The 19,664-nt window shown below is 61.1% G+C and overlaps 1 protein-coding gene across 1 annotated transcript; it reads right to left on the reverse strand.

Annotated features, from left to right (window-relative positions):
* Window positions 1-2,988: 2,988 nt before the first annotated feature.
* On the reverse strand, window positions 2,989-15,969 carry CHST13 (carbohydrate sulfotransferase 13). The gene is made up of 3 exons (XM_067755732.1): window positions 15,900-15,969; window positions 6,474-6,583; window positions 2,989-4,719 (listed from the first exon to the last, which is right to left on the reverse strand). The coding sequence occupies exons 1-3, from the start codon at window positions 15,967-15,969 to the stop codon at window positions 3,877-3,879; spliced, it is 1,023 nt and encodes a 340-aa protein (XP_067611833.1). The 3' UTR covers window positions 2,989-3,876.
* Window positions 15,970-19,664: the final 3,695 nt, after the last annotated feature.

The raw sequence follows: 19,664 nt of genomic DNA on the forward strand, positions 1-19,664 counted from the left end.
TCAGATATTTTTTAGAGCACAGCAGAGAGTGTCTAAAATGCTGCCATCTGTGTATATTAGAGAGCGGTGTGTGCGTGTATGAGCGTGCACGTGTGTGTGGGCATGTGTACGCGGGTGCGAGTGTGGAGCAGGTAACAACTTTTGGGTAGAAAAACTGGGGACTTGGAGACGGGCATACCGTTTTCTAATGTTTACTGCGTGAACCTAACAGCCTCGTTGTGGGTGTTTCACAACTCTAAAGGGAAGACTTGAGGAATGGAAGAGGGGCTCCCGGCCCGCTGCAGTCCAGCCTGCGGAACCCCCTGGCATTCGTAGGGGCAGCGTATGTGGGAGGGTGGCTGCTGAGGATGTAAGTGTTCCCCTCTGTTCTACTGAGACAGGGGCTAGGACGTCATCTTGGAGCCTTGGGAAAGCACTCAGACTGGGACCCTCACTGTAGCCCTCCCCCTGGGAGAGAGAAGGGGGTGGGGACCCTGGGGAGGACCAGGGTGGCCGCCTTAGCAATGTGGACAAGTGTCCATCTCTTTCCAATAGACATTTGGTTGTTTCCACTCTTTGCTGTGGTGGGTGAGGCTGCTCTGAGCCTTCCTGTCCGGTCATGTCCCCTGGCACGTTGTCTCCGGAGAAGACTTGCTGGCCAGAGTGCCCCTGAGCACCCACCCTCACCTGCAGGCACAGCACTGTTTCCCGAGGGTCCCTCTGCACGTGGCCATGAGCAGCTGACAGACAGAGGCTCCTTCAGCCCCACCTCCAGGCTGCACTGGCTGTGGCCCCAGAGCGTTTAGGAAACGGAGCCGGAGGGCGCGTGGGGCAAAGCCGGGGTTCTGTCGTAGAAAAAGCTCAGCCCGTCCCCTGAATCCAGTCCTAAAATGTGCTGCTCCTCAGCGGCTCCTCCCCTGCGAGTTCTCGCTAAAGAGAGAACGTTTAGGGAGTAAGGAACTCTCTGCTGGTCTCGCTGTGTGCCGAGCCCTCGTACACGAGGGCCTCAGAGAGGAAAAGGAGCTTTGGGAAGCACCTCACAGACAACGCGCGACACGCTGCACGTCTGACGGCAGGAGAGGCTGAGCGGGGTTCTCGGTGCAGAGTCACCCCACGGACCAGAGAAATGACCACGGTGGCCCGTGTGGCGCATGGGGCGTGCTGCCAGGGTGCAGCGGCAGCCGCCCAGACCTCGATTGTCCTGGTGCCCTGAGTACCAACAGAGCCAAACGCACAGCACAGGGCTGAGGACTCCTAAGGAGGAGGTCGCGGGTGCCGGCCCGCCTTCTAGGAGTTTCTCCTGCAGTCACACGCGTGCGTAGGACCAGGTGTGTGCAAGGACGCAGGTGTGCCTAAATGCCTATCGCTGAGGGGCCGGTGAAATAAAAGCAAGTCTGCAGTGGATCCTCCCCAGAGCGGGTCTGGAGACAGGGATGCGGATGCAACTAGTTCAGGTGGGGGGAGGTTCCAGGAAGCGCCACCGAACAGCAGGGAGAGCCTCACCGCAGGCACCTGGGGCTGAGTCCCGGGAGGCCTCGGCAGTTTCCCACCTGAGGGGCAAAAGCTGCAGGGCGGGCCCCCTTGTTCCACCAGACGGGGCTGACGGCTTTTCGAAGGGCGCTCCCTCTGCCTCCGCTGCGGCTGGAGAAGCTTCAAGGCGTGGTCCGGCGGGTGGGGGGTGGGGGGTGGGGTGGGAAGGGGGGCTCTGCCTGGAGACGGAATGTGCACCATCCCCCCAGCCCAAAGAGCCAGGGGGTTATTCTAGCAAACTTTTCAACCCTGGAAATAGGCCTCCCAGGAAGCTGCTTGAATGACAAAAGCCACAAGATAAAACCGAAAACGAAACAAAAAACAGAAACCGACACCACTACTACAAAAATCTGGGAAACATTTTCCTGACAATGAAAGCTCTAAAAAGCAAAAGAACACTGCAACTTCTTTTAAACAAGTCTCTGTAAACCAGTCCGCCTACATCCCTTCCATCCCTGGGAAGGTGCTGACCGGCACCACCCAGTTCTGGAGACTGAGGAACTGGGAAAACGAGGCAGTGGTGAGCAAGGTAGGCGCTTGGGACCTTCAGCTGGTGATCTCAGTCCCTTTAGGATCTTATGTCTGGTTTTAGTAGAATCCCTGACGGGGCTGCCTGATTGAGAGCCCCCTGGGCGCCCTCTCGACTTGTCCGGCTCTGCCCATGGGACCCTGCCTCTCTCAGGTCGTCCAGTGACCCAGCCAGGACCCAGCTCTGGGAGGCTGGCTGACAGCCTGTGCTCTGGGAGGACAGGTGCTCTGGCACCAGCCAGAGAGCTCGGAGCAGGCAGACACCCCAAGGCAGGCGAGGGCAGGGCACAGGGGAGGGCCGCGTGGTGGGCTGTGGAGGGTGTGACGTGGAGACACAGGGCGCGTGCACTGCTGCCCCACCTGAGGGAGTGACAGCACGCAGTGTCACAGCAGATCAGGGGGGTGACTTGTAATTGTGATGCCCCTGGGGTGTGGCTTCTGGATGGAGGTAACTCAGCAAACAGGTCGCATCACAGGCTGCGTGGGCGCTGAGCGAGCTTGGAACAAAGCTGTGTGTCATGGGGCATCGACGGCATGATGTAACACAATGTGTGTATAGCTTATGAGGGGGGGATCCTCATTGCCAAGCAGCCCAGCACACACACACACACACACACACACGCACACACACACACACACACACCCCACAAAACCCAGGGCAGGAGACAGCCCGAAGCGCAGGGCTTGAGCTGGTTCAGCTTTAAGCCTTGACCCAGGCAGAGTAAAAGGATAGGTTTCCCCCAAGTGTCCTTGTCGCCCCTTGAGCCAGAATGCAGCAGGCTCCCCATGGTGTACCCCCTCTCTATCCCGCTCCCCACATAACCTCTGGCACCTGTGGGCTGCTGTGAAGGTGACCCAGGCTCAAGATCAGACAACCTCATGCCCCCAGAACAAATGGCAAAATGAGACACAGAAACTCTGAAGTGTCAGAAAGTAACAAAACACATTTACTTCAAAAACGTGAGCTCCCCAGCTCACCAAGGCCGTATAAAGTCTGCCACGACGTTGCAGCCTGGGCTCTGTGGGCTCAGGAAGACCGAGCAGGACAGAGACCAAGGGTGGGGCCGGAACAGGGCCCTCGGAGCTCCCGGCTCGGGACGCCCAGGTGGCCGGCAGCTCACGATCGCCACCTGGGCGGAGCTGGCGACAAGGCTGGTCCTGCCCTGGGTCCGGCCCGGGAGGGGGGGCGGCCTTCTCTCCTTGTCCAGGGCTGTCCTCACCAGGGCAGGTGAGGTGGGGAGGGCCCCGGGATGGGCCACAGGCTGCGCCCAGCCAGCGTTCTAATCTTGCGCCACGGATAGGTTCCGGGACAGAGTGGACAAAAAACAGGCGCTCATGGGCTTCTCTGGTGGCGCAGTGGTTGGGAGTCCGCCTGCCGATGCAGGGGACGCGGGTTCGTGCCCCGGTCCGGGAAGATCCCACATGCCGCGGAGCGGCTGGGCCAGTGAGCCATGGCCGCTGAGCCTGCGCGTCCGGAGCCTGTGCTCCGCAACGGGAGAGGCCACAACAAGGAGAGGCCGGCGTACCGCAAAAAAAAAAAAAAGAAAAAAGAAAAAAACAGGCGCTCGCAACCTAAAAACCTATTATCCCATCCTCAGCCACTCAGGGGTCCTGGGGAAGCACCCGCCGGCTGGGGCGCTTCGAGGAAGCAGGCGGCAGGCACCCAGGGGTCCAGCCACCCCCCGCGGGGAGGTGGGCTGCACGGGGGCTGCACCGGGGATGCGGTTGGGCGGGGTGGGCGGGCCGAGGGTGAGAGAGCGCGGGGGCGGCGACTCCCCGGGCGGAGTCAGGGCCCCGCAGCCTGCGCAGTCTCCGCGCCCCATCCCCCCGCCCGCAGGGCTAGCGCAGCCGCAGGTAGGAGGGAGCGGAGTAGTTGAAGAGCAGGAAGTCCATCCTGTAGAGGCCGTAGAGGCGCTGCTGGTAGAAAGGGCTGATGTCGCGGAAGAGGCGCGCGGCACGGTCGCGCGCGGCGGCCTGGGCCCTGGACGGCGGCTCGGGGAAGCGCAGGCCGGGCGCGCCCACCAGGCTCAGCACGAAGGCCGCGTCCTCCGCCAGCGTCTCGAACTTGCCCACGACGTCGTAGCGCAGGCGGCACGGGTGGCAGAGCGCGTGGGCGCGCTCCCAGTGCTCGTTGAAGGGCCCGTCGCGGCGCGTGCGCGGGTCCAGCAGGTAGGCCAGGAACTCGGCGAAGCGCACGTCGTGGCCGCGGACCAGCGCGTCGGGGCCCGGGCGCGGCCGCAGACGGCGCACGATGCCGGTGCCGAAGCGGCGCTGGAAGGTGGCGCCCCAGGGCCGCTGCAGCTTGTTGCGGTAGGCCGAGGCCAGGCGCTCGAAGGGCTCGCGCACAAACAGGAAGGCCAGGTAGGCGCGCAGGCGCCGGTTGACCTCGGCCGGACTGAAGTCGGCCAGCGAGGGCAGGCGGCCGGGCGCGTGCGCCTCGTGCGCGGGGATGGCGCGCGGGTCTCCTGGGCCGCGGCCGCTCAGCGCCAGCAGCACGCGCTTCCAGTTGGTGCAGGCCACCTTGGGCACGTAGCAGTAGAGCAGGCCGTGGGCGTCGTCCACCAGCACGTGCCGCAGGTCCTCCGGCCGCAGCAGGCGCTGCCGGCGCGTGTGGTGGCTGCAGGCGCGGCGCAGCAGGTCGCGCCGCTGCCGGTGCACCTCGGCCAGCGCGGAGCGCGGGCCCTGCGGGGGACAGGACGGGGGTGGGTCAGGGCCGCGTGGGAGTCAGGGGGCCTGGATGGGGGGAAATAAATCTACCCGGCCTGAGGCACGTGCAGGATGTGACTGATCGCGTGCACGGCACTCTGGACCCCGAGAGCCGGAAAACGGACGTGCGACGTCAGAGGCAGCCTGGTAAAGAAGTCTGACGTCAGAGCGCCAAGCGCCGGGGCAAACTGAGTATCTGCTCACCGTTCCCTAAAACCGGGGTGGGGTGTAAGACCAGAAGCTTACACAGTAGTAACGTCCGGAGGATGGCGATGAGACCTGTGCCGTACCCAGGGCTGCTGGTCTCTGAGCATCTTGAGACGTAAGCAGTGCGTGTCCCGATGGCTTAGATTGGCCTCAGCTAGCTTTTCTGTCGCTTGCAGCCCCATGAATACCAAGACAGGCACTGCTTTCTCCATTTTACAGAAGAGAAAACAGCCTCAGAGGAAGTGGGTTGCCTGCAGCTGTCAAGGAGAGACGCTGGGACTCCACCTCGGGTCCCTCAGGATTCAGAAGCCGGGGCTGTGCCCACCGGTTCGGGACGGGGTCCTACAGCCACAGCCCTCATCCCTGCCGGCCTAGCTGACCCTCTCCCAGGGTCTAGTCCTTACGAGCTCTGTGCCCTTCTCAGGGTCCTTGGCCTTCCTGTGCCAAGGGGCAGTGCCATAGGTAAACGGGGATAATGACGCCCCGTCGCACAGGATTGCCGTGAGGCCTGCGTGGGCTCCCAGAACTCGAGTGCCCGGTGCACGGTCAGCACTTGTTGGTCAGACCGTTTCTCTGCTGTTGTCTGTCCAGCTGCAGGATGCCTTGACACGTAACGGCCACTGGGCCCTCAGGCTGCGAGGGGGCCAAGCCAGCCCCACCAAGGCTTCTTGTTCCTCAGAAGCCTGCTGAGAGGCTGGCCTGCCCTCCGCTCGCCATGTGGCCCAGGGCAAGCCTGTCACCCTCGCTGAACCAAGGCCTCCCACCTGCCCCCCAAGGGCGTGGGTGCCGTGGACTCAGCCCTCAGGGCTTCGGTGAGCAGCTGCCTCCCCAGCCCAGTGTGGTCCTTCTCCCCGGCTCCCTATTGCCCTTGCCCCGCTATGGCCCTTGGCCACCGCCACGTACTTGGTGCCCCTGTCCTTCTGCAGGCCCTGTGTCCCTTTCTCAGAGAGGGTCGGTCTCCATCTACACTGCGCCCTACCGCCAGAGCTCAGGGCAGCCTGGACACAAGTCAGTGCAGGCTGGTGCGGGAAGCCATCAGATGCCATCCTGCCCCCGCGGGACCGTCAGCGCCTCGAGGGCAGGGACCCAGGTGACCCGCAGGTGCTCGGTAGTGCTGAGTGTGCCTGCTGGGGTGTGTGTGAGCCAGACGTGTGCTCCCAGTGGGCACAGTGTGTGGTCCCTGCAGGTCCCCCCGTTGGTGAGGGGGTGCCTGCCTGTCTCCCTCCGTCACAGCAGGACTGAGATCGGGGGTCCCTTGGCTGCCGCCTGTTGCCGTGGGTGGCACAGAGCCCACTGGTCGTTCTGTCCACCACGTGGAACAGTGCTGCAGAGAGCGTGGCCTCAGTCCACAGCTGGAGACCCCAGGTCTCAGCCTGCCCCACGATTTGCCCTGCCACAGCCCAGCATTCCCTCCCAGACAGAGGCTAGCTGTGGCTGCAGCCCCACGGCAGCAGGTCCACGTGGGAGCTCGGGGTTTCCCGTGGCTGGAGGCGGAGGGAGGGACGGGGCGTCTGTCCGCCTACCTGGTCCAGGTCGTAGAGCATCTGCAGGGGACTCCTCCTCTTGCCGCCAAGCCAGCTGGAGCCCACGGCTCTGTTTTCAAACGCTGGGGGTGTAAGGAGAGGGGCGTTCACTGCTGCACCAGACAGACTGGCCGTGTTCCTGGGGGCTTGGCCAACTCACCTCGGCACGTTGGATCCACCTATGGGACTCAGTTTCCCGCCTGTGTCCCGCCTGCCTCTGGGGGCACTGACAGGGCCCGTCGTCCACCAGGGCAGGGTGCTTGGTGTCACTCCTGCCCCCACGTCCTGCCCTCCGGGAATGCCCTGAACCCCCAGCCTCTGCCACCTCCATCTGCCTTCATCTCACGCCCCACCTCTGCCAGCCACGTGCATGGAGCCCTGAGGGTTAGGGCTCAGCAGGCTGGCTGGGTCCAGCCTCCCCTGGCCCCGGGCACAGGCAGACAGAAAGGGCTGGGCAGCAGCGGACATGGTACAGCCAAGCTGCCGGCTCTGGTGGTGAGCAGGTGACCAGCTCAGGTGACCCGCAGGGGACACCTACAGTGGCCTGTACGTGCCCTGCTGGCGTGTGTGTCGCCTCATGGTAAACGCAAGTTTTGCTCTCGCCCAGACTGGCAGCCTCCGAGGGCAGGGATGCTCTCTGTCTCATCGCGGCATTCCTCAATCTTCCCAAAACTACCAAACACATGTTTTTCTTAAATATGATTATAGTTATTAATAAACTAATAAATTATAATGCAGTCTTTAAAAAATCACCCAAATTGGCAAGTCTCTGGCTAGACTGACCAAGAAAAAATGAAGACGCAGATTACTAACAATGGGAATGAAAGAGGAGACATTAGTAGTGGACCTTACAGAAATAAGAAAGGGTTGAAGAATACAGTATAAGCACCTGTACAACGGCAGATTTGACCTATGAAACTGACAATCTAGAAAGACACAACTTTCTGAAACTGACTCAAGAAGAAAAAGAAAATCTCAACAGACATATAACAAGTAAAGAGATTGAATTAGTAATTTTGAAAATTTTCCAGAAAAGCCCAGGATCAGATTGCTTCACTGGTGAATTTTACCAAATATTTAAAGAAAAAGTAACACTAATCTCTACCAAACTCTTCAACAAACAAACAAGCAAACAAAACAGAAGAGGAGAGAGCACATCTCAATTCGTTATATGAACCCAGTATTACCCTGATACCAAAACCAAAGATATCACAAAAAAAAGAAAACTATTAACCAATGTCTCTCATGAATATAGATGCAAAGTCTTCAAGGAAGTACTAGCGAACTAGATCCATGAACTTGTGAAAAGGGTTATACGTCATGACCGATTGAGATTTACTCCAGAAATGCGAGGTTGGTTCAACATAAAAATATCAATCAAGGTAATACACCATGTTAATAGAATAAAGAAAAAACCCTACATGGTCATCAAGAGATGCAGAAAAAACACTGCACAAAAGTCAGTACCGTTTCATGATGAAAACACTAAACAAACTAGGAATCGGAGGGAACCTCGTCAAGCTGATAAAGGCCGTCTGGGAAAACCCCACAGCTAACACACTTAATGGCCATAAAAAGGAGTGAAGCGCTGACACCTGCTACCGTGCGGATGCACCGAGCGAAACAAGCCTCACGGAAGGCGCTAGCCACATTGTTTGACTGTCTGTACAAAACGCCCAGGACAGGCAAACGCATAGAGGCAGGAAGTAGATGAGTGGTTTCCAGGGGCTCTGGGTGGGATGGGGGGAGGGGCAGGCACTGGGAACATGGTGGGCAGGGCTAGTGGCTAACGTTCTGGGTTTGTACAGCTGTGACAGTGCACAGCTTTTGAATATGCTAAAAACCACTGTACACTTTAAAAAAGTGAATTTTCTAGAATGAGAGTATTATCTCAATAAAAATAAATAGTATTGACCGTAAAAAGTAATATATGCAAGAACATGGGTAAGTCTGGTTTACAAATTTAACTACATTCAATGGATACTGAGAAATTATTGAATTCGTAATAATATGGGATATTCATAAGAGGCATGTCTTTAAGAATTCAGGATCATGTGAGAAAATAATATATTCATAAAAAAAACGAAGGGTTCCAAGATCCTTGGCTTTCAACCAAATGAAGGGTCTTAAAATGCTGCCAGGATTCAAGGCTTTTCCTTAAGATAAGTCTTTGGCAAACAAGCAGACCTGGAAAATCTGATGCACTGATCTGTTGGCCGACTGACCACAAGCAGTGGTTCTCCAGCTTAAGCGTGCACGGGGCCTGTTGAAACACAGGTGGCCTGGCCCCGTACTCAGAGCTTCTGGCCCTCGCAGGTGTGCAGCGGGGCCCGTGAGTCTGTGTTTCTGACAGCGCAGGCGTGCTGCTGCTGCTGGCGCGCAGTGCACGTTGAGAACCGCTGAGCCGGAGCAGTGTCTGGTGGAGGTGGTTGGATGAACCAGTAAATGACAGGCGGACAGGCCGTGCCCCGGCCTCCAGAGCCCTCTGTGAGTACCTGAAGCCCGCTGTCCAGGCCACCTGCCAGGCCTCTGGCAGCCTCAGGGCCGCTCCCCACCCCAGTGTCCCCAGAACAAGGAGCACGCTCTGCTGTGACCAGGGCACGTGGAGGGGTGAGGCCCTCAGGGCCTGCCCGGGTCTTGGGGGTCGTCGGTGGTCCCAAGACTTGAACCTCCGTTTCCTGGCTGCCGGCTGGCAGGGAGGCCTCCGGAGCTGCGGACACCACGGCAGCCCAGCACCACGCACAGCCCTGGGAGGCGCGACTCCGCCTCACCACTTTGCCGAGGGGATAGTGGAGCCTCTGAGAGGGGAGGAGCTTCCCTCAGGGTCACGGCTGGGGATGGAGAAAAGGCTGGAGCCCACCGGGGGGCATGCAGAGGAGCAGACCTAGGCCACCTGCACCCCAGAGCCCCATGACTCGGAAGCACGCAGCCTTCCGAAACACCAAGCGTTGTGTGGGGCCTCTCGTTTCCTGGCCGGACCACAGCCTGCAGGAAAGTAGGCCCCATCCCAGACCCCGGGAGCCAGTGGGTGGAAGGCGAGAGGCCCAGAATAGCCGAGGCCAGTGATTACAGGGCTGGGCCGCCGCGCCGCGCCCCGCCCAGCTCCGCCGCGCCCCGCCCAGCTCCACCCCTGCCACTGCACAGAGCAGGAGAGCCGCTCTGGCGGGGTGGGCAGGCTGGCCATGGAGGGGGGTCGAAGGGGAATGCGCTGGCATTCCGTGAAGCTGGAGGCCTGGGCTCCGAGGGTAGGGGCCATTCCCAGAGGGTCACACGGAGGCATCCTGCTACCCCCACTCCCATCGCCAAGCCCTCCTGCCTGTGTCCTCTGCCCTCAGCCCCTCCACCAGCCTCCAGGTCTCAGGCCTCCCTGCTAAGGGCGCTGTGGAGCAGACGGGCCAGAGGCTTAGATGGGCAGGCCCAGCCTCACGGCCGGGGAGGGGCCTGGGCCAGCCCAGAGCAGCCACTGGCAAAACCGCAGGCGGGTTCTCCTTTGGAAAAGGAAACAAAAATAGGTTCTAGAGAGAGAAGGGGGAGAGGATGGCGGAAGGAGGGTGGGAGGGACTGAGGGAGGGACGGAGACAAAGGCGGCTACACAGGAGGACAGGGACGGAGGTTGGGAGGAGGTGAAACACAACAGCAGGATGTCGGAAAGAGCTCAAAGCAAACTAGCTGGGTGTGAAGGGGCGGGAAGCAGAGGGGGTGAGCTGCCCGCAATCTGGGGGCGCCCAGGGCCCACGCCCACGGGGTCCAGGCCCGGGAGCCGTGCAGCCCCAGACTCACGAGCAGGCCTGGGTCCCGGCCCAGTGGGCCAGCGTGAGGCCCAGCCTGACAGTCCAGTGCCCGCTGCACGTGGGCTGGAGTGTCCTGGGCAGCACAGGAGCCTGCAGGGAGGCCGGGGAGCCGGGCAGGAGGTGCTGGGTGGGCGAGAGCCTGGCACCGTGCCCTTGCTTTGCTCCCTGACACGCGTACTCCTGGGTGTAGGGACTATTGTTATCCCCACTTGACAGATGGGGAAACTGAGGCTTAAAGACTTAAAGAAAACTGCTGAGGCCTCACAGCAAGTAAGGGCCTTAAGCAGGCCTGACCCCAGGCCACGGCGTGAGTACCGTCCTTTACTGCCATGCCCTTGAGGCCCACCCTGCCCCGCACACTACCCCGCCCATCCTCACAGCACCACAGGCCAGGGGGTGGCACGCCGCACAGGGAAGCTGAAAACAGAGAAACCAACAAAACGTCCTTGGCCCGCCCACCCTAAGGACAGGCCCGGCGCAGCCGTACCCAGGCCACTGAGGCTGCACCCGTGGGGGAAGCTCTGCTTGGTGACCCCCTGCCCGGGGAGTAGAGGTTACGACGCGGCTTCTGGTTAATAAGTTCTAGCTGGGCCAGTGTCGCAAGAACAGATGGGCGGGAGTAGCGCTGTCTGGCCCATTCGGTCCCCTCGTGACCTGCAGGCCCGGGGCAGGGATATTCCCTCCAGAGATCAAGCCCTTCACAAGAAAAAAGCAATCCTGCCGCTTTTTTTTTTTTTTTAAGTAGCCGCCTCTTCACTTGTATTTAAGATTCAGACTCGACACTGAGCTCCACAGCGCCCAGAACGGAACCCTGCTTGGTCAGATCACTCCCAGTACAGCTGCGTCCCCTCTGCCCGGGACAATCACAGGGTTTATCCCCACCACCGTGTGATGGTAAAGCCCACGTGGCTTCTCGCTGGCTGATGGCAAGTCCCAGTTCCTTCCAGGGCCTCTCCAGGCGCGGCCCCACCCTTCCCTGCTCACTCAGCTCCAGCCACACTGCCCTCCTGCTGGTCAGTGGACACATTAGGTGCGTCCCCACCTCAGGAGAAACCTCTACACTTTAGGGTCAATCCTTCTCATTCAGGTCTCAGCTCAAATGTCCCACCAGAAAGAGGGCCTCTCCAATGAACAGCCTCCCGTTAATTTATTCACAGCACTCATTACTGCTGAGATCATCTGATTTGTGTGGGCTGATGTCTGGCTGCCCCTCTGGAAGGTCAGCTCTGCAAGGAGGGCACTGTCTTGTTTTCTTATAATCCCTGTACCTCAGCTAGTGTCTGGGAGTATTTATTTAAAGAGTGATGGCCGCCTTCCTGGCCATGGGGCAATCACCCCAATTCCTAGCCTGTCATTCAAGGCCACTCACCAACCTCCAGTACCTTCCTGGCCTCCACTTCACTGCTCCCTCTCCTGAACCCTTGAGGGAGCAGCACATCCCTTAGCACACCAGGCCATTTCACTCCTCCATGCTTGTCTGTGCCACTCCCTCTGCCTGCAATTCTCTTTCGTTGTTTCCCACCTGGTAAACTCCTATGCAGCCTTCAAAGCCCAACCCAAATACCTCTGCCCTGTACAGTGGAAAGCATAAGGGTTGGGATTTAGACATGGATTTAAATCCTGGCACCCATACTTCCTAGTTGGGTGGCCTTGAGCAAGTCACTTCGTTTCTACTGAGCTCAGCGTCTTCCTCTGCAAAAGGGGACGACCAGTCCCTACTCTGGAGCCTTCTGCTTTGCCGGCTGACTTTTACTCTCTGGAGGCCCGGAAGGTGCCTTAGAGCTCTGAACCCTTCGGCAATTCGGGAGAGTGGGCAGCAGTGTGGTGAGCATCTACTGATTGGGCTCCCAGCAGCCACACCCCCTCCTTTTGGTCGCCCACCTGATTCCCCTCCAGACACAAACCTGCTTGTTCCCTCCATGTGGTTCTGATAGGCTCCCCACTCCCGTAGCTGCTGGGTTGGGCATGTGACCAGGTCTGGCCAATCAGAGCATTCCATCCCTTTCTGCCACAGCGATTGGCTCAGAGGTGGGCACCATGTGATCCAATCTAGGCCAATGAGATGCCTCCTTGGGACCCTGGCTGAAACCACGGGTGAAGGCGCTGCGCGCTGGCTGGGGAGCGGGGAGTGAGGCCACTACAGAGAAAAGGCAGACCTAGAGATGCAGACGTGGTTCGAGCCGCTGACGGCAGAGCATCTGGCCCAGTGAGTCTGAGACACTGCCCTCTGGGGGCGCCCCGTCTCTGACCCGTCACCTTCTGTGATTCTAGGGCCAGGACAGAAAGGAGTCGGGGCTCCAGTCGGGCGCTGGGGCGCCACGGAGCAGGCGTTGAGAGACCTGGCGGGCTGGGGCCTGCGGGGCTCCGGGGGTGGCGGCGGATACAGGGCAGCCGGGGGCAAGCTCGGACGCCTGCACTGAGGAGCTGCTGCTGAGGCCTCAGAGACCCTGTCCTCACTGACCCCCCCCCCCCCCAGCCCTGGCACGTTGGCTCACCAGGAGTCACTGGGCATTTCTGCATTTATTCTGCATGGGACCAAATCCTGGTGTCTCATTAGAAACGGTGGCTGCCTACGGGGCCCTACACTGCACGACTGCAGGGGCTCCGAGACCATCGTGGACCGTTGTCCCCTCGGCCTGGGTCCCCAGGTGCTGCTGTGCCCGAGAAGGCAGCAGACGGACAGCGGGGACAGAGCCGCCGTCCCCACCCGACCCTCCTGGGTCCTTCCCCCTGGAGCCCCTCCAGGAAGGCTGTTGGGGGAGAAGGTCCCTGTTACCCCACATCACACTCGGACCTCAGCCAGGAAGCGGGGCCCTAAGGGACGGGATATGCCCCAGAGGACAAGGAGGGCAGCAGTCCAGCCCAGAAGGGGGGGGGCGGGCCCCCTGGAAACAAGCCCCCCCCACACACACACCCAGGGTCCCCTGGAATTGGGAGAGCCCCAGCCTGGCTCTGAGAGAAACACCCCTGATCGCCAACCTCAGGAAAGATGCTCAACCCTGTGAACCCGAAGGGGATGGAGGTCAGGACGGGGTGGGGCAGGGCGGGCTGCAGCCCCTCCCAGCAAGGCCCCTGTGGACCAGCAGGGCTGGGGAGCTAAAGCAGCAGCGTCACGGCCCCCCCTGGGTGTGCCTCTGGGGCCAGAGGGGACAGACTGCAGATCTGGGTTTTTGATGTTAAAACAGACGCTGGGAGGGCAGGTTGTCGCTGGCACAAGCGAATACGTGGTCCAGGGCATCACACAGAAGCCGTCACCCCACCAGGTAAGCCTCAGGGGAAGCCAAGGGTGGGCGGGCAGGGGGGACAGTGGGCCTGTCAGTGGGGCCGGGGCGAGGGTAGGGCGCTGAGGGCAGCAGTGCCCCAGGCAGCTGCCCCACCTCCTCTGGCATCTTCCTCATCCCCAGGACCCTGGCCACTAGGTCAGCATTGGCCTGACGGGCACCAGTTGGGCTGCTCCAGGGCAGACCTATGCACTGGAAAGGGGGCAGCAGAGCCCGCTTCGGGGGTCTCCGGCCCACCTTGTGGCAACTTCTGCCGCTTTGGAGACTCACCTGCCTGGAGGAGGGGGCTGCAGTCCCTCCTGGGCCCTGGAGCCCCATCCCCCTGCCACAAGCCACGTGCTCCACCCGCTTCCAACTCGGGCTACGCTGCCGGGACACACTCGGAGATGCCGCAGGCCCACCATTAGCACAGCCTCACTGGCTCCTGGGGTCAGGGGCTTCAGCTCAGGGCTTGGGGGCAGAAGAGCCAGCAGGGTAGGCTGGCTTGATTAGCCCTTGCGTGTCCAGGTCACCCTCACAGCTCTGATGGCTGGCAGCAGGCCATGGGGAAAAGTCTGAGAGTGCAGAAGGAACAGAGAGGGGCTCTGGGAAGCAGAGGAAAGGCCCCTCCCCACCTGGGGGCGCTGGAAGGAGGGTTGCAGAAGGGTCTGCCAGGCCGGATGCAGTGAGGCCGCCCTGCTGGGGGAGAGGGTCACGGCCAAGGGTATTCGTGAGGCAGGTTCGGCTCAGGTGGGGAACGGCCTGAGCAAACGCTAGGAAGGGGGCACGGGAGGCACCCTCCTACCCTGCAGGAGAGGGAGGAGGTCAGAAGGAACAAAGTGCAGCCCCTCTCTCCCCCCACACCCGAGCCTGAGCCCTGGGGGCCAGGAGCCACTGTGCCCTGCCCGGCCCTAGGTCCTGGTAAACATTTGTCCAAGAAAGAGTGGGTGGCCAGTGTCATGCCCGCAGACACTAGGACTACAGCCCACGCGATGTGGGGGGATGCTCGGCTCAGCTAGGGCATGGGAACCCCCTCCCCAGGAGGCAGGAGCACCACCCCCATGGGCCCCCAGCTCTCAGAACTGGTCGGGGGACGGAAAGACTGACTGCGGCTCCCTCCCGTGGGCCTGGGGAGGTGGCCAGGTCTGGGCAGCTGTGTCCAGACATGGAGGGGACGGTGTGAAGAGCAGGGTGACTGGGCAGAACCCTGGTGAGCCCCGAGGAGGCCTCCCAAGCCCAGCTCACCCCGACCCCAGCCCGGAGGCAGTCACAGAGGTTTGAGGTGAGCAGGAGAAGGAAGCCCCTCACCCCAGGATGCAGGGGGCACCAGGCCACCCATGTGACCTCTGGCTTGATGAAGAGGCTGGGAGCCACTTTGCTCCCGTTTAACTGCACTTCCCCAGAGACCCTGTAAGGAGGAACTCGAGCAGCCCATTTTATAGATGGGCGTACTGAGGCCCTGGGCAGGGGGCGGGGATAGGTCACCCAGACCCAGCCAGGTGGGTCCATGCTGCCCCCAAAGTCTCCTCAGCCTCATCTCTTGAGCCACCCTGACCCCCACTCCCATGGTCCCCTCCCACCGGGGGACACGGTTACTTCCTCCCCGGACGCCCTCTGCAAGGCTCCAAAGGAGTGATTCCAAGGATTCTTGCAGAGCCCAGGGTGGGTGGGGGAGGAGATACAGATTCCCCCAACACACACTCTCGCATTCACTCACACTCACACCAGGAAAAGGCAAACAGAGCAGAGGTCAGAACGGGCCTCTGGCTGGGCACCTCCAGCCGCAGGCCGCCCACGGGCCCCTCGGCCTCTCCCGTGAGTGAAGACTCAGCACATGCCTGGCTCGGAGCTGGAAATCCGCACGGCGGTCACGACTGGCTGCCTGTTTCCCCCACCGGACCATGATGTGGGTACTCAGGACCCTAGTCCTTCCCGGTGCGAACTTAAGGCGGAGCAGGGGCGCCAGGGCGCAGCGCGGTGCGCGGAGGGGCCACCTCCGGACCCGGAGCGTCAAGCCCGCCGCCCTTGCGCGGCCGCAGACCCGGAGGGGTTTCCGGGCGCTAAGCGGGGTGAGCGCGAGGCAAAGGAGGCAAACTTCCCGGGTGGGCCTAATGCCCTCCGCCGCCCACCACTCACCTGGTCCCTGGGCCCCGGCTGGTAGGCCCGGACTGTCACCTCTCACCTCTCCGGGCCTTGGGAGACCCACTCCCGAGGGGACAAGACCCTTGCGGGGAGCCGGGACAAGGGCGGGGCGTTTAGAGCCTTTCTGAGCCCGCCCGCCTCCCAGCCCGGGAGGAAACCGCAGGTGCCCCCGCCCGGTCGGGGGTCCGGCCGCTGGTGGGGCGGCCCTGGGGCCGGCGGGCACTCACCCGGGCGCAGGAGCAGGAGCGCGGCGCCCAGACACGCGGCCACCAGCGCGCGCCGCCGCCACCAGCGCCTCCCCATGCTTGCCCGGCGCGCGCTGCTGTCCGCGGGGTCCGGCCCGGCCCGCACCCGAAGCCGGCCTCCCTCCCCGCCCCGCCCCTGGACCCGCCCACAGACGAGTCCTCGGACCAGGACCCGAGGCCCGCCCCAGAGCAACTCGCCCCAGGCCCTCCCGCTGACCCGCCGACGGACGAGTCCTCGGACCGGACGCTCACCGGGAACCGGACCCGAAACCCAACCCCCAACCCACCCCAGGGCCGCCCAGGGACTGGTCCTCGCTCCTGGATCCGGACCAGGGACCAGTTCGGGACCCTCCCGGCGGCGCGCACCACTGCCCTCGGCGCGGGGGCGAGGGCTCTGCTCGCCAGGGGCGGGGTTGGGGGGCGAGGCGGCGACTGCTGGGGACCAGGCAGGTGGGCGAGGCGGATCGGCGGGCCAGTCTGCCCGGCCGCTACCCAGTTCAGCGGGGCAGCCGAGCAGTGGTCCAGGGCGCGAAGGGTGGAGACTGGGTGGAGGGAGCCCTGTCGCCGGCGCGGCTCTGTCCTCTTGCGCTCGTCCGGGGGCGCCATCCTCTACCGGAGGCCGAGAAGCCTTGTCACATTGGCGGATGAGCGGGCCGGGGGAGCACGGTGTCCCGTTGCCTTTTTGCTGCGTTACCAGGGGTCCAGGGGCTGGCTTGGGGCACTAGCCGCCTATACGTGACTCCCCCGGAACCCCTCTTCCCGGAATCAGGCCCAAGGGTGTCTCTTTCTCCTCCCAAGCCCACCCCGTAGCCTTGTGTTTACACGGTGGTCTGTGTGTGCTGGTGTGTGCGCTTGAGCCAACACTGAGCAGTGTGAGTGTGTGGGAAAGGCTGCGTTTCTGAACTGCTTTTGAAGAATCTGCTGATTCCAACCCTGGTGGTGCCACTTACGTGCTGTGTGAGATCAAGAAAGTGGCCTAACCTCTCTGTGCCCCAGGTCCCTTTGCAGTGGCATAGTACTAGGACACACCTCATCATGTTGTGGGAACTGAATGAGACACAGGAGGTGTTTGGCACGGCTCTGGCACTCAGTGAGTGCCATCTAAGTACTTGACGATGGTGATGATTTTATTTTTACAGTTACTGTCTGTTTCTGGCAGGTGACCCTCGTTTCTGTTAAGGTGCTGATATAAAAATTCGTTCCCGGTATGTGTAAGTTTTAAAGGTCTATTTAAAGGAGAATATTAAATAAATAATAGCTCTGCTGTCTTAGAGATATGGCTTCAAATGCTATGATAGGTCTCAAGTGGCAGAGGGGCAGGAAACAGTTCACAGACAAACCAGAAGCTCCCTATTATGACTTTCCAGACAAACGGGACAGAGAGCCTTGGCGAGCATCCAGTTCACGCCCAGAATGGCCTGCGGGCAGGGCTGCTGCTGCTCTGGGCCCAGGGCCTGGATTCCCGGTTATCTACACCCCCAGCCGGCCCCCAATCTCCCCTACACCTGCATTGGGACCAGCGTTCTCTGTAGGGTCCCAGCCCCTGGCGTCCTTAGGAAGGAGTCTCGGTCCCTGTGCTGCCACCTGGTGGCCAAAGTTAAGGACAACATCTCAGCCCATTCCCATGCAGGAAAGTCCCTGGAGGCCCCTGGGGGCCCAGTGTTGGGTCCTGGGGTGGGAGGGTGAGCACGTCTCGCCAGAGGCCCAGGGCCTTGGCAGCTCCCCTGAGAAGACGCCAGCTGCGGCCTCTGCCCTCTCACGGGAGTTCGCATGCATTCGATCCCTCGTTCAACAGGCACTGGGTACCCACTGGGTGCTGAGGCCCTAGGGGAGAACAGGACAGGGCGCCCTCTGCCCTCGTGGGCTACAGTATGGATGGGGGAGGGCATAGGAAAAGGGGTGAACATGTGCGATCACGGCAGGTGGTAAACGTGCTATGAAGAAAATAAGGGTGGGGCAGAGGGAGGTGTGCAGGGCCAGCCTCGGAGGTAACAGCAGCAGAGGTGCGTAGGCGGCGAGCCGCAGAAGGAACAGCCCTTGCGGAGGCCCTGAGGCGCCTGCTATAGCTGTTGCCCTCAAATTCAGGCGTTAAACATTTCAATTTCGCTCACAGTTTAGTGGGTGAGGAATTGGGGGAGGGGCTCCGGTGGGCGCTTTTCACTGGGGATCTCACGCTACTGCGTCAGACGGCAGCTGGGACTGGTCGTCCGGAGGCCGGCCCAGGCTGGCCGACCCGACGGCTCCGTCCCAGCTGGGCAGACGCCGCAGCACTCGCACTCCTCACGCCCCAGGTGGGGTCTGGCTCCGGGGGTTGCTCCCACAGAGCCTCAGGCTGCCTCCTGTTGCTTCCCCGGGAACCGCTAGGGCCGCCCCAGCCTCACTCAGAGAAGCACCCGAGCAAGGATTTACCGGCATGTTTAAAAGCACCAAGGGCGTAGAGATGCACATGCTCCTTGAACGGGAAGCAGCAGGGGGGCTCTGAGGTGGACAAGGTGGATGGGAGAAGTCGGAGAGGCAGATAGGGCGTCCACGTCCCCAGCCCGTCGTGGGCCACGGTGTGGGCTGTTCTAACTGCCCCGCTGCCGATGGCCTACAGGTTGGCGGGAGGAGGCGGGAAGGCGGGAGGCTGGGCCGACTCTGGGAGAGGTGAGGGGTGTGGACCAGGGTGCGGTGGTCTCAGGGCCCCGGCTATACTTTGAAAGTAGAGGGGTCAGAGGTCAGGGTGCCTCAGAGAAGCCACCCAGGGCGGCAGAGTGGCTGTAGGGGAAGCAGGCACTAGGTTGATGGTCCAAGGGACAGAGGTCCTGCCTGGCTTGAGAAGGCCTGACGGGCCTGCTGGTGACACGGCAGAGATTGGGGCCCAGTGTGGCCTGGGTGGTGGTACCAGGCGGGCAGGGCTGGGCTTTCGGTGCTGGTCGCCAGGTGCTAGGAAGAGAGGCTGGCCAGGACAGGAGTAGTGGCTGGGAGTGACGGGAGGGGAGACTGAGGCAGGCACTCGACGCTGAAGAGGACAGGCCACGGCCAGCACCAGGAGCCCGAGGCCCGAGGCCCAGGGAGGCACATGCTGAGGGCCTGCCTGCCTTTCTTTTTTTTTTTTTTTTGCGGTACGCAGGCCTCTCACTGTTGTGGCCTCTCCCGTTGCGGAGCACAGGCTCTGGACGCGCAGGCTCAGCGGCCATGGCTCATGGGCCCAGCCGCTCCGCGGCATGTGGGATCTTCCCGGACCGGGGTACGAACCCGCGTCCCCTGCATCGGCAGGCGGACTCTCAACCACTGCGCCACCAGGGAAGCCCATGCCTGCCTTTCTTTACTCCTTGTTAGTTTTACATTTTATTTATTTGGTTTGTCCATGGAGCCAAATTCAAAAACTCCACAGTTCTCTTGAATTGAGGTGAAATTCAGGTACCATAAAATTACTCATTGAAAAGTGTACAATTTAGTGCCCTGACGATGTGGAAAGCAGCAGTCTTACAGGGAAGGGTCTCCTTTCCTCCTGTTCTCTCCCAGTTCCTTGTGGATCCTTCAGAGACAGTTCACGCCCACGTGTATACGTTTTCTTTGCTTTCTGTGCTATTACATTGCTCTGTTCCTTGCTTTTTTGATAGTGGCAACAATGAGAAAAATAACATCTCATCCGGTGCTGCTTCTGCGCAGGTGCTGTTCTAAGACCTTCACGTGTGTTACCTCGTTTAATACTCAGATCCCATGAGGTAGCTACTGTTACTGGTTTCATTTTACAGACCAGGAAACTGA

This window comes from Pseudorca crassidens, chromosome 10 (assembly GCF_039906515.1).
Source record: "Pseudorca crassidens isolate mPseCra1 chromosome 10, mPseCra1.hap1, whole genome shotgun sequence".
Taxonomy (NCBI): domain Eukaryota; kingdom Metazoa; phylum Chordata; class Mammalia; order Artiodactyla; family Delphinidae; genus Pseudorca; species Pseudorca crassidens.

Excerpts from the sequence above, each read along its gene's own strand:
- CHST13 (XM_067755732.1), bottom strand. The coding sequence starts at position 15,969 with ATGGGGAGGCGCTGGTGGCGGCGGCGCGCGCTGGTGGCCGCGTGTCTG. Across the intron at positions 6,584-15,899 it reads CGCCGCGCTCCTGCTCCTGC|TGAACGCCCCTCTCCTTACA; the intron begins GCCCGGGTGAGT and ends CTGGTGCAGCAG. Across the intron at positions 4,720-6,473 it reads TGCTCTACGACCTGGACCAG|GGCCCGCGCTCCGCGCTGGC; the intron begins GTAGGCGGACAG and ends TGTCCCCCGCAG.